Source organism: Trichomycterus rosablanca, chromosome 3 (assembly GCF_030014385.1).
Source record: "Trichomycterus rosablanca isolate fTriRos1 chromosome 3, fTriRos1.hap1, whole genome shotgun sequence".
Classification (NCBI taxonomy): Eukaryota; Metazoa; Chordata; class Actinopteri; order Siluriformes; family Trichomycteridae; genus Trichomycterus; species Trichomycterus rosablanca.
Genome location: NC_085990.1, coordinates 10,894,117 through 10,907,675, shown reverse-complemented (window position 1 = coordinate 10,907,675; position 13,559 = coordinate 10,894,117). Strand labels below are relative to the sequence as shown.

At 41.9% G+C, this 13,559-nt stretch overlaps 1 protein-coding gene across 3 annotated transcripts in view; it reads right to left on the bottom strand.

Annotated features, from left to right (window-relative positions):
• The window catches only part of cobl (cordon-bleu WH2 repeat protein), an 84,083-nt gene that overhangs the window by 47,598 nt on the left and 22,926 nt on the right, over positions 1–13,559 (bottom strand). For 2 of the 3 annotated variants that reach the window (XM_062992646.1, XM_062992648.1), the window contains exons 3-4: positions 8,941–9,126; positions 6,577–6,787 (exon numbers count right to left, since the gene is read on the bottom strand). In XM_062992646.1, coding sequence (XP_062848716.1) covers positions 6,577–6,787; positions 8,941–9,126 — 397 coding nt within the window. Of the gene's footprint in view, positions 1–6,576; positions 6,788–8,940; positions 9,127–11,181; positions 11,225–13,559 lie in introns of those variants that run through there. The other variant, XM_062992647.1, reaches the window with a different exon arrangement.

The following is a 13,559-nucleotide window of genomic DNA, read 5'->3' as shown; positions in this document are numbered from 1 at the left end:
ACCTTTCACGCTGTTGCGGTGAGCTGATATTGTTTTACCCATGTTTTGCACACTGTACATACCTTTATTCATAACTGATTACAATATATCTGCTCTTTTTTTACACAATGTACATACCTTTATTCATAACCGATTGCAATATATCTGCTCTTTTCTTGCACAATGTACATAACTTATACTCAGCGTGTTTTTTTACTATATCTAACTTTTATTTCTTAATTTGACTTTATTTTATCATTATCTATTTGTACCTTGTTACATCATGTGTGGACAGCAAAATAAGAATTTCATTGTACAGGGAAACACGTTTCCTACTGTACATATGACAATTAAACTTTGAACTTTGAACTTTACTCTCAAAGATTCAACAAAGGAAAAAATGTGAATTAACACCATCATAAAGCTGATCTACTTGGCACTTTTCCTGGAAGCATGTATTTCCCTTATGTAACTAATGAATCACATGTTTATCAAATGATTTATCACCAATACTTTTGTCTATGGTGTAAATTTTTTATTATTATTTTTTCCCCTACTATAGTAGCTGTTTTATTCACTGCAATACATTTTATTTTAAATTTACTTCATACAGGTCAGGGTCGCTTCAAATACAAGGCAGGAACACCCTAGACACCCTGGACAGCGGGCCAATCCAGCACAAAGCTGAGGTCACCCCTCTTTTCTCAGACGTAGTCAATCATGTCTGTGTAGATGCCTGGCCAGCCGATAGCACTGCTGAGACCAGAGTGGTAGCTCTAAGGCCAGGTTGCCAGTGTTGGCCCCTAAGCAAGTCCTTCAGCCCTCAAGTGTCTGCACTGTATACTGTCAAAATTTTAAGTGACTGGATTAAAGCCTCTGCTAAATTTAATAAATGCACATGAGATTTGAACCCGGATCTCAGCGGTGGTGGGCTAGCATAACAAACTGTTACATGCCTTGTGTAGGTTGTATGTCTACACTGATCAGCCATAACATTAACACCACCTCCTTGTTTCTACACTCACTGTCCATTTTATCAGCTCCACTCATCATATAGAAGCACTTTGTAGTTCTACAATTACTGACTGTAGTCCGTCTATTTCTCTACATACCTTTTTAGCCTGCTTTTACCCTGTTCTTCAATGGTCAGGACCCCACAGGACCACCACACAGTAGGTATTATTTAGGTGGTGGATCATTCTCAGCACTGCAGTGACACTGACATGGTGGTGGTGTGTTAGTGTGTGTTGTGCTGGTATGAGTGGATCAGACACAGCAGTGCTGCTGGAGTTTTTAAATACCGTGTCCACTCACTGTCCACTCTATTAGACACTCCTACCTACTTGGTCCATCTTGTAGATGTAAAGTCAGAGACGATCGCTCATCTGTTGCTGCTGTTTGAGTTGGTCATCTTCTAGACCTTCATCAGTGGTCACAGGACTCTGCCCACAGATATATTTGGTTGGTGGACTACACACAATCCAGCAGTGACAGTGAGGTGCAGAGAAACAGATGGACTACAGTCAGTAATTGTAGAACTACAAAGTGCTCCTATATGGTAAGTGGAGCTGATCAAATAGACAGTGAGTGTAGAAACAAGGAGGTGGTTTTAATGTTATGGCTGATCGGTGTACACTAATATAGGAGCTGCTTTTTATTATTGTGTGGAGTAAAAACTTTTGTATCATTTACTGAAATCATTCAGATCTTAGGTGTCTAATCATCATGCTACTATCATATGAATAGAGACAGCAGTAATGCATGGTAACTAAAGGTGAGACAGGCATTAAAAATTCATTCCACACCAGGAGAAGGGAAGAACATGAGAGAGAGAGAAAAGAAAAAGGACACTCGAGATGGACAGATGGACTCCAGTGCACTGTACCTTGGCTCGAACCGGTTTGGAAGGAGACGGCTTTTCCTGCTGCATTAGTTTTAGGACAAAAATAAAATTACCTACAATAAGCACATATAGGATTGGTTTCACAGACAGGGATTAAGCCTAGTCCTAGACTACACAGAATTTTGAATGGAGATTCTCCATTTAAAGCAAAATGAAGTCCTGGACTAGCCTTAATCCCTGTCTGGGAAACCAACCCGTAGACTTCTCACACCAGAGAAAACCAAATTTGTAGCTTTTCCCCCCTTTCTTTCTCAACCTAGTCATACCCAATTCCTCCACTACTGCAAAACCTACCCTAACCGGAAAATCCGCAGACTATCATGAGACCCCTCCGACCACTTCTTTTCACCTACCAGAGATGAAGTCTTACTATCAGTCACATACGACTAGCCGTGAATCAACCATCCCTAGTGCAAGCTCCCTGGCCAGCCAGCTGAGGCAGGGATTGTGTTAGCAACAAGTAATCTGTTTTACCATCCCACCCTCAGATACAGCCAATAGTGTCTCTGTGAAGACTGAAATTTAAACTAAACAGCTTAAGATCTTAGCAGTGGTGGGCAAGAGCATTCTTACCACTGCGCCACCACTGAGCGCCCAGTCTTTCCAGTTATTATTATTTTTTTTTATTTATTTAAATGCAACCCCCCCCCCCCCCCCCCCCCTTTTCTCCCAATTTAGCGTAGCCAGTCTACTGCTGGGGACCATGACAGCGTCCAAGGAGGGTGTATATTAGCCTGACACACACTCCCTCTAATGTGTACTTGATCCAGCAATCCCTTCTTGTTCTCCCGATCTTCAGTGGATTCGCGTGTGAGGTTGGCTTCGTGTAGGGAGAGCCACGCCCCGATTTCTGCGCTTCGCTACTTCTGTACGGGTGCCCTGATCAACCAAGGTCCTTACACAGCGTTGATAATCCCACCCCTTATAAGTCCGGTCTTTTCCACCCAGCAAACTAGAGGCCAATTTTGTCTACTGCAGGGCGCCCAGCCGACTGGTAGCAGAGCCGAGATTCTAATTTAGGAGCTCGGGATCTCAGTGCTGGAGTGCTAGCGCATTATCCCCCTTTCACTGTGATTTTTAAACCGCGTTATTAAGGGTTTGATTTCTGATCGAATTATTGACACTTGCTTTTATGTTTTACAGGAGACACAAACATGGAGACAGTGACCAGAGGATTAATCTCTGGTTCCCATGTTGCTTTGGAAGACCCACGTCTACGAGGTTAGCTGTCCTGCACCGTCCTCTTTTCCCACACGTGGAAATGACAAACAGTTTAGTTGACAAGGATTCATCAATACCGTGATATCTTTACTGGTAAAGACACTTTATTAATGCTCTGAAATAACTGTAGATTCCAAACGCACTTTGTATTTTATTTTTTAGAAACCTTCACATTATAAAAAGGAGTTTTTAAGAAGTGCAGGAAGCCTGAAGCTGAAAGAATTTTTTGCATGTGCTTACAGTCTGTCTGCATGAGTTTAAGAGCTTTGATGTTCAGAAACAATCCAAACCTCAGAACAATGGACACAATAGAAATCGGAACTGAAAGCAACAAGACTCGTTTTCAGAAGAGTAACATGTCAAAAGTGACCTAAAGTAAGATAATATGACATGTACTTACTAACAATAATAATAATAATAATAATAATTATGACAGTCAAAAAGATACCATTGCAGAAATATGAGCTTTAAATAAGCTCTTAGAATCCAGAAGCTTGTGCTGAAATATGACTGGAATTGTAAAGCTGCTCACTGTTGGCAATACAAAAGCAGTTGCTTTGTTCAGTGTGGGGCCGTAAACAAAAGTATAAAGACTGAATGCATGTGGTGACCGTGTGTTACTAGGGGTCGGTAACGATGGGTTCCATTACAATTGCTAAGATAAGATGATTTATTTATTAGGATTTTAACCTTGTTTACACACTTTGGTAACACTCATGACAGGACAGGTAGTTACTGGTTACACAAGATTCATCAGTTCAAGTTTTAATGTCAAACACAGTCATGGACAATTCTGTATCTCCAATTCACCTCACTTGTGTGTCTTTGGACTGTGGGAAGAAACGAGGGCTCCTGAAGGAAACCAGCTCAGACACAGGGAGAACATGCAAACTCCACACAGAAAGACCCTGGGCCGCTCCACCTGGGAACAGAACCCAAGCCTTTTTGCTGTGAGGTGACAGTGCATCTCAGATCAACACCTAATTAATAAGGGGTTTCGCACTATCAGGCGATATGAGACGGAGGGCACTGGAGAAAGCTGACCCACCTGTGCAGCCGACCACTGCAAAGCCACGACGGTGTTTGTTTGTTTATTAGGATTTTAATGTCATGTTTTACACACTTTGACATTAAACTTGAACTGATGAATCTTGTGTAATGAGTATCTACCTGTCCTGTCATGAATGTAACCAAACACAGTCATGGACAATTTTGTATCTCTAATTAACCTGACTGCATGTCTTTGGACTGTGGGAGTAAACAAGAGCTCCTGGAGGAAACCCACAGACATGGGGAGAACATGCAAACTCCACACAGAAAGACCCTGGGCCGCTCCACCTGGGAACAGAACCCAAGACCTTTTTTGCTGTGAGGCGACAGTGCATCTCAGATCAACACCTAATTAATTAGGGCACTGGAGAAAGCTGACCCATCTGTGCAGCTGACCACTGCAAAGCCATGACTGTGTAGTGACGTGACGTGTGACCACTTGACGCTCTAATCCACAACACAGAACAACAACTCTTGATATTTAGAGAGCTACAGTACTGGAGGTTCGAATCCTGGACTCATGACTGTATGTGAACCTATCCATTGGTAGGACACACATCAGTGACTCTAGGTGCTGATCTCAGATCTGTATATACAGAAAGGATGCTTTAGAAAAAGCGTCCGGTGTTAAAACTGGGTCAAATGAAACATGCAGACGAATGACCTGCTGTGGCGACACCTAACGGGAGCAGCCAAACTGAATTATTCGTTTGTGTATGCTTCAGAAAAAGGCTAACCATTTGATGCAGTCCTCTAAAACAGTGGTCCCCAACCACCGGGCCATGGACCAGTACCGGTCCATGGGTCATTTATTACCGGGCCACACAGAAAGAATAAATAATTAGAGATCAATACATCAGCAATGAAAACACTACTTTTTACAGGTGTTACTGTTTCTAATCACCCCTAAGTGGGAGCAGCATCTCGTTGCAGCAAAAAAAGCTCATTTGTGAGTAGTATAGTTCTTTTTTTAAATCCCCCCCACCCCTGCCAGTCCGTGAAATTATATCTTATATGAAACCGGTCCGTGGTGCAAAAAAGGTTGGGGACCACTGCTCTAAAAGGTGTTTCAGAGAACTTGTGTATGTTAAGCTGTTAATTCTCTATTATATATTTAGTCAGACAGACGTACAGCACCACTTTCTCCTCCTGTACATAGATTTCATGAGACGCTATAGCAGCCAAAGCTAGTGCCTTGCAAACTGGCAGCAACTACAGCTGACAGCCTTCCGGGATGTATCTCTATAAGCTTTGCAGACCCTAACCCTGGATTTGTGCAGTTTATCCCATTCTTTATGGCACATGCTCTTAAGCTTCATCAGATTGGATGGTGAATGTCTGTGAACTGCTATCTTAAGGTCTTTCCACAAAAGTTCAATGAGGTTTAAGTCGACCATTTGCTGACATTCAGAGACGACTTGCCCTAAACTCAGTCCAGTGTAGTTTTGGCTGTGTGCTTCAGGTCATTGTCGCCATGATGCATGGTGAACTGTGGTCCCAGTCTGAGGTTTATATATATATATATATATATATATATATATATATATATATATATATATATATATATATATATATATATATATATATATGTTTGTTTATGCATTTTCTCCCCCTTTTTCCCGACTTTCCCACTAATGGCTCTGATTGAGGAAAACGAAGCTAACCCACGCCCCCTCCGACATGTGGGCAGCAGCCATATGCATTTTGTCACCTACACTAGACGAGATCAGATGCGGATCAGCTCTGTGTACGGAGAGACACACCCTGATCAAAGCACTCCTTCCCCGTCCCTGTGCAGACGCCATCAATCAGCCAGCAGAGGTCGTAATTGCAATTGAGTCCCTATCCGGCTTAATGCCCCACCTCTATATGAACAACAGACCAATCGTTGTTCATGTGGCTGCTCAGCCCAGACGGCAGGTAGAGCCACCGCTGAGCCACCTGAACGGCCAGTCTGAGGTTTTCTCAAGGATGTTAGTGGATTTAGTGGCACTCATCTTTCCCTCAGTTCCAACCAGTCTAACTCTACCTGCCCCGGAGAAGCACCCTATAGCATGATGCTGCCACCACCATGTTTCACTGGGATGGTATTAGCCTGGTGATTTGCAGTGCTGTGCTTGCTCATGTCACACCTGAGAATCTTCTGCCTCGTGTTGTCTCATGAGTCATTCACGTGGTTTAGCATTACGTTTACTTAACAGTGGCTTCTATCTTGCCACTCTGTCATGACACCCTTATTTATGTAGTGCTGCAGAGACAGAGCGAGTGTTGGGTTCTTTCCTACCTTTGTTTTCAGTCCACCATAAAAAATGAATAATAAATTACAGCCACAATAGCTGGGTCAGGTAATTCCTCCCCCTGCTATACTTCACGTCATAAAACGATTCTAAACATAATCATTGCACATAAACACATCAGCTCACCTCTGGCACTTTAGGTGCCGGTCTTCTTGGTGCCCGCTCCTCCCACACTCTCTCTTTGACGAGGACACGGCTGATATCCAGGGTACCCACTATGGTACTGGGCTTGTAGGGAACAGGTTGGCCATCTGCTGACGCCAGGTCTAAGGTGTGATCAGCTGGGTTTAGATGATATTGAGCACACAGGTCCACCAAAACGTCCATCAGAGCTCTCCTACAGCCAGAGAGAGAGAGAGAGAGAGAGAGAGAGAGAGAGAGAGAGAGAGAAAGAGAGAAAGAGAGAGAAGAGGGAATATAAGGCTTGAATTACAAGTCGGTAGTGTCAACAGAAAGAGGTGTAATTACACCATGTGACATGGAAGCAACTCAGAAGAAACTGAGTGAGATAGGTGTTGGTCAAAATTTTTTTCATTTATTTAAGTCACATGCAAAACACAATCTAATCTAAAAAATGTGCTCAAGAGTCCCAACAGTGTCTCTCTGGCAGTCCTGGACTTTGTATTCACTCCCTCCCAGTCACGATCACTGCCCCTTATGCAAATGTATGCAACTAGGATGTGCCATTTACCCACTGATTTTAAATTCCTAACCTTCAGTGTATGATGGACTTAATGGATGCTAATGAAACAGAATGGATTTCTCACACACACACACACACACACACACACACACACACACACACACACACACACACACACACACACACACACACACACACACACACACACACACACACACACAGGCCAAGCAGACCTTGAGCTAAGTGGGTAGCACTGTCGCCTCACAGCAAGAAGGTCCTGGGTTCGATCCTCAGGTGGGGCGGTCTGGGTCCTTTCTGTGTGGAGTTTGCATGTTCTCCCCGTGTCTGCATGGGTTTACTCTGGGAGCTCTGGTTTCCTCCCACAGTCCAAAGACATGCAAGTGAGGTGAATTGGAGACACTAAATTGACCATGACTGTGTTTGATATAACCTTGTGAACTGATGAATCTTGTGTAATGAATAACTACCGTTCCTGTCATGAATGTAACCAAAGTGTAAAACATGACGTTAAAATCCTAATAAACAAACAAACTGAAAAAATATTCAATTTCCCAGAGTGCCTGAAATATTCTGCATTCAGTCTAGTTCTCGTTTCTTTGTAGCCACCATGTTTATTCAAAAACAAAGAACATTAATGTAGGTGTAACGTCAATGTTTTGAGTCGGGGGAAAGAAGAAGGGAAGCGTTTTAGATTTGTTTTCTATGATAGTGACACCCAGAGTTCAAACAGTCCAAGCAGTTTATTTAAAACCTGCTCAATAGCGGCACAACTTGAATTTTATTTGAAAAATACCTCGCAAACGGTTTTAAAAATGGTAACGAGCCGCAACGATTGGGACAGTTGTGGCCTAGTGGTTAAGGTACTCGACTATTAATCCAAAGGTTGCTGGTTCAAGCCCCATCACTGCCAGATTTCCACTGTGGGGCCCTTGAGCAAGGCCCATAACCCCCAATTACTTAGACAATATACCGTCACTGTACTGTAAGTTGCAAATGACCCACAGGTCGTAGTTTGGACATCCCGGAGTTACATCCTATATTGATTTATTTAAAAAAAAAAAGCAATTTGAAAAAAGCAATTCTATTGATATATTTGTGCCCATAACAGCCTCCGCTCTTTTGGGAAGGCTTTCCACATCCACATGATTTAAGTATTTCTGTGACTTTGTGCCTATTCAGTCAGAAGAACTTCTCTGAGGTCAGGGACTTACAACTTACGATACTCTTGATTGTTTGTGTTCCTTATTACTAAAGGGTTAAAGTCAGGGCTCTGTACAGGTCACTGTAGTTCCCCCTCTACAAACCTCTCTTTGTTCAAAATTGTTTTTTATTCTGCTCTCACTGTGGTTCGCTGGAATCCTAAAGTATTAATTAAAGCTTTATAATCCTTCATATGGTGAAACTGCATGGTCACGACTACCTGTTGTATACTAATTGTCCTGTTACACTGTGGTAGCTCAGAGGTAAAAGTACTGGACTGGTGAAGCGCTTGGGTGGCACAGGAATCTAATGCGCTAGCCCACCAGCACCGAGATCCCATTCCACATTACTGCCACAATGGCGGCCTTCAGTGGCTGGTAGAAGACTCGAGCACAATGTACAGCTAAATAATGTACAACAGTGCGTTTATCTGCACATGATACTGCTCTCTGTGTGTACCCAACTCTGGTAGGTGAAAAGAAGCGGTTGCATTACTGCACACGTGTCTCTTCGGTTAGGGCAGGGGTCTGCAGCAGGTACTGGCTAATTCATTAAAAATGTTACTGGTTCTAGCCCTATTGCTTGGACTGTAAGTAATTGATGTAAATGTGTCATTCTTTATTCACCTGCCATCTACAGTCACCAAGGTCTGGTATCCATTAGGCAGCGTGAGGTGGAGATCCAAAACGCTCTGTGGTATGTTCTCGTTGGCGTCCAGAACTCCTCCATCAGGGAGGGCGTTACGGAAGATCTTGCGAGGGGCCGGCTGAGGGGCAGAGGGTGGCGGAGGTGCCCGTGTCTTCATTCTCCTCCTGTGTTGTAAAAAATATATACAACAGTAAATATGTATAACGTAAATATGTATTATAAAACTTTCTACACCACCAGAAATGACCAGCTGATTAAGGTGAGAAATAGGATCCGTAAGCAAATATTATTTGTGCTGTATGTACGTTTATCACCTGGCAGATTGTATTCTTATTTATATTACTTATAATATTCACAATAAACTTAAAAAACAGCTTTTTATAGATAGATAAGGGTGTAGATTTTCACCCCTGAAGTTGCCCTTTTATTTGACAATGTTTAGTAATGAATTGTGGCCGGTTAGAACTTATCCGATTCATTAAAAGAACATAATGTTTTCCTCTGCGGAATCAGATAAGTCCTGCTATGAGCGCTGCTTATCTGCAGGGTTTATGTCAATTAGCTTAATATCACTTCTGACAAAGATAAACTTCAGTGCCGAGCCCCTTTCACAGAACCACCCAGCAGCAGCGCCTTAGATAATCTACACATATATACCAATAAACAACCCAGACATCAAACCTAGCAAATACATCAATAAAATCTAAATTACATACGCCCCATTCAGCTTGGTATAGGCTATTAAAATGCCATTTATTTATTTATTTTTTTAAGATATAATTGGTTGACGCCAATTCTTAAAGTCGGTTCTTCCTAAAATGATCTACATTCAAACCAAAAAATCTCATGATGTTTAGGTTTACTGTTATTCCCTGTTCATAAGAACATAACCGAATAATATTTCAGTAGATTAATGGCCGTTAGATTTATACAGTGGATCTATACAGGGGATTGAGTAAGTTTATCAGCCATAACATTAAAACCTCGTTTCTACACTTACTGTCCATTTTATCAGCTCCACTTACCATATAGAAGCACTTTGTAGTGCTACAATTACTGACTGTAGTCCATCCGTTTCTCTACATACGTTTTTAGCCTGCTTTCATGCTGTTCTTCAATGGTCAGGACCCCCACAGCACCACTACAGAGTAGGTATTATTTGGGTGGTGGATCATTCTCAGCACTGCAGTGACACTGACATGGTGGTGGTGTGTTAGTGTGTGTTGTGCTGGTATGAGTGGATAAGACACAGCAGCACTGATGGTGTTTTTAAACACCTCACTGTCACTGCTGGACTGAGAATAGTCCACCAACCAAAAACATCCAGCCAACAGCGCCTCGTGGGCAGCGTCCTGTGACCACTGATGAAGGTCTAGAAGATGACCAACTCAAACAGCAGCAACAGATGAGCGATCGTCTCTGACTTTACATCTACAAGGTGGACCAACTAGGTAAGAGTGTCTAATAGAGTGGACAGTGAGTGGACACGGTATTTAAAAACTGTCTGATCTGAGTGTCTGATCCACTCATACCAGCACGACACACACTAACACACCACCACCATGTCAGTCACTGCAGTGCTGAGAATCATCCACCACCTAAATAATACCTGCTCTGTGGTGGTGCTGTGGGGGTCCTGACCATTGAAGAACAGGGTGAAAGCAGGCTAAAAGTATGTAGAGAAACAGATGGACTACAGTCAGTAATTGTAGAACTACAAAGTGCTTCTATATGGTAAGTGGAGCTGATAAAATGGACAGTAAGTGTAGAAACAAGGAGGTGGAAACTGGTGGAAAAGGAAACTTTATCTACGTATTAAATAAAAAACATTAAACATATTCATTTATTTGTAATTTGTTTTTATAATGACCAAACCACGGGTATTACATTTGTGATATTCAAGGCAAAAATTGGAACCCATTATTTAAAGTAAAAAACAACAACATGAAATTCTGTACAAATTTAAATAAGACAACAGCAACAGCAGCAGCCAATAATCAGTAGCCTACACAAGATTCACTGCAAATAAAAACCATAAACCATGACTGGAACAAAAACATTCACTCTCACAGTGCAATTGTTCAAATACTGTATATATGCCTCAGTGTGCAAACAAACCAGTGACAAATGTCTTCTTGGTTTAAACAGACTCCGCTCCCAGAGCAAATATTAGCATGTAGCACAACGGCGTAACTCACATCAAAGTATAAAATTCTCACCGTTTTAAAAATCCTTCAGAGCTTCAGTCTTTAAAGTTTCCAGCAAAGCCAACGACAGACAAACTGGCTGCTGTAGGGTGGAATGCATGTGAAGGTGCCACACTGTAGACCTTGACCTCAGCTTGCTAATCATTAATAAAATCTTCGTTCTTCTACACCGCATGCTCAGAACGTCATCTAATGGTCATGCAATCAGGAATGCCTTCTACCACCCTATCAGCTGAACGGGTGACAGTTCAGAATTTTCTCACGACGCAATCAAAAAGAAGAAGTGACCCGGGGAGAAAGCAACAGGACTTTTTATTGTAGTTCCAGCTGATTTTAAACACATTTGGCGATAGCTGTATATATATACACACAAAAAATGCTGCTCAAGCAGTAGATTATCCGGATACTTGTCGTGTACCGTTTAATAAACGCTTAATGCTTAATAATGATTAATAACTGCATACTGTTCAGTATGAAAGTAGTGATTTCGGACGCAGCCGATGATCACAGTTGAGACGCTCCTCAAAATCCGTGTTTGTTTTCATGACACGCCTCTTTTTTTTACCGACCAATCACAGGCTTGTCGCTGCGTGACGTCGTCCGTGGAGTTCGCCCAGCTTCCATGTGCGCGACAAGGCGAGCGAAGCCTCTGCGCGACGTCCGCGGTTGTTCGCTTTCTCCGCGATTACGTCACATTGCCAGGCGAACGTCGTCTCCGCATGAAGTATGCTGAGGCCTTAAGTGCCTCAGTGTCAAAGTCTAAAGCAGATTAATATTATTATTATTATTATTATTATAAAAACACTACACAGGTACCAATTCCCAACCAATTTAGTGGTCAAAATACGGACAAGAATTTTTGTCTTTGAGACCGTCGCTGGATGTTCTAGGTTACTTTCAACCATTAAGGTAGGCTGTGCTGTGTATTGTAGCTTCCATTTATTTTTATTAGAGATGGACCGATCGGGGTTTTTGGCACCGATTCCGATCTCCTTTCAGGGACATCGGCCGATAGCCGATTCCGATCGGGGGGAGTGGATTAGCAGTAAATAAACTTAAATAGAGCCTCACAGTAAAGATAAACCGGAGCAGCGCGCGTGTGTGTGTGTGTGTGTGTGTGTGTGTGTGTGTGTGTGTGTGTGCCTTTAGAAGATACGCTTTGTTCACAGTATCGCTATAAGTGATTCATTGATTCATGAGTTGATTCGTTTTTATGTGAAGCGAAAGTTTCTCTTCTCGGTTATCTCTCCGTGTTTACTGTTATTAATTAAATGTCGTGGTTTTAAATAAACACCAACTACTACAGAACATTTTGTGTGACTCTTACATTAAAAAGCTTCATTAAACTGCTATTACCACAGATCTGTAACCGACCGTCAGACTCGTTCCGTCTAAGGAGCTAAAAGTTTTCTAAAAGTTCAGCAGATGATCCAGAACTAATGAATTTGGTAATGAATAAACTTTTGCCTCTGATTGGCTCTGTAACGTTTTCTGTTCTCATCTACATCACAAGTAAGAACCGCTCACGATTTACTAAAGTGAACCAGGAGTTTATATAACGTGCTGATAGAATCGACTCAGATGTGACCGGGTTGAATTATCTTTTTAAAGTAAATATTACAATCAGCAAAATTACATCGTAAGAGCTTTCACCATGGTTTCTGTACGATTGTTGATGAATGGTGATGTGATGGTTGGTGCTTCGTAGCTCAAAGTCTGGATCAATCCACTGAGCTGTTAACTTAACATGGTCTTTATATATCACACGATCGGATCGGCTACTTTTAGGAAATATCGCCGATAGCATATTTTGATTAAAAATCGGCCGATACCGATTCATAGCCGATCGATCGTCCCATCTCTAATTTTTATTATTTAATTTATGAGTGTAATTTAATGACTTGTGAAATGTGGCACTTTTCTTGAAAAATGTGAAATGTGAAATCTGTGCTTTTTGGAAAATTAAGCAGGTTTTCCTGTGATTTTAGTAGGGTCCTACTCATTACCAATACACCTTCTGTATGCTTTTAGGAGGAGAGCCAAAAGGAACAAGTAAAGCTCTTGACAATGACACAAAGCAAGGATTACACCCAGGATTTTAGAAGCCATGTTGCTGAGTCGCACCTTTTCTACCACCTGAAGGTGTGCCACCATGTGCTCCTTGCACCATCAATTGACATAGGTGATAACAATAATTAAGAGTGATTTGGCCGTATAATAAATCATCAAAAAGGTTCAGGAACAATGACCTGATTGTTAAAGATGAGTTCAGTACCTAGAGAAGAAATTTGAAGAGGTGAGGTAGCAGTAGTCGAAGTGTCACTGCAGTGATATTTTGGGATTGCTACGCCTCCTGTGTTGACAGGACGGGACATTTTAAAAATGCTCTT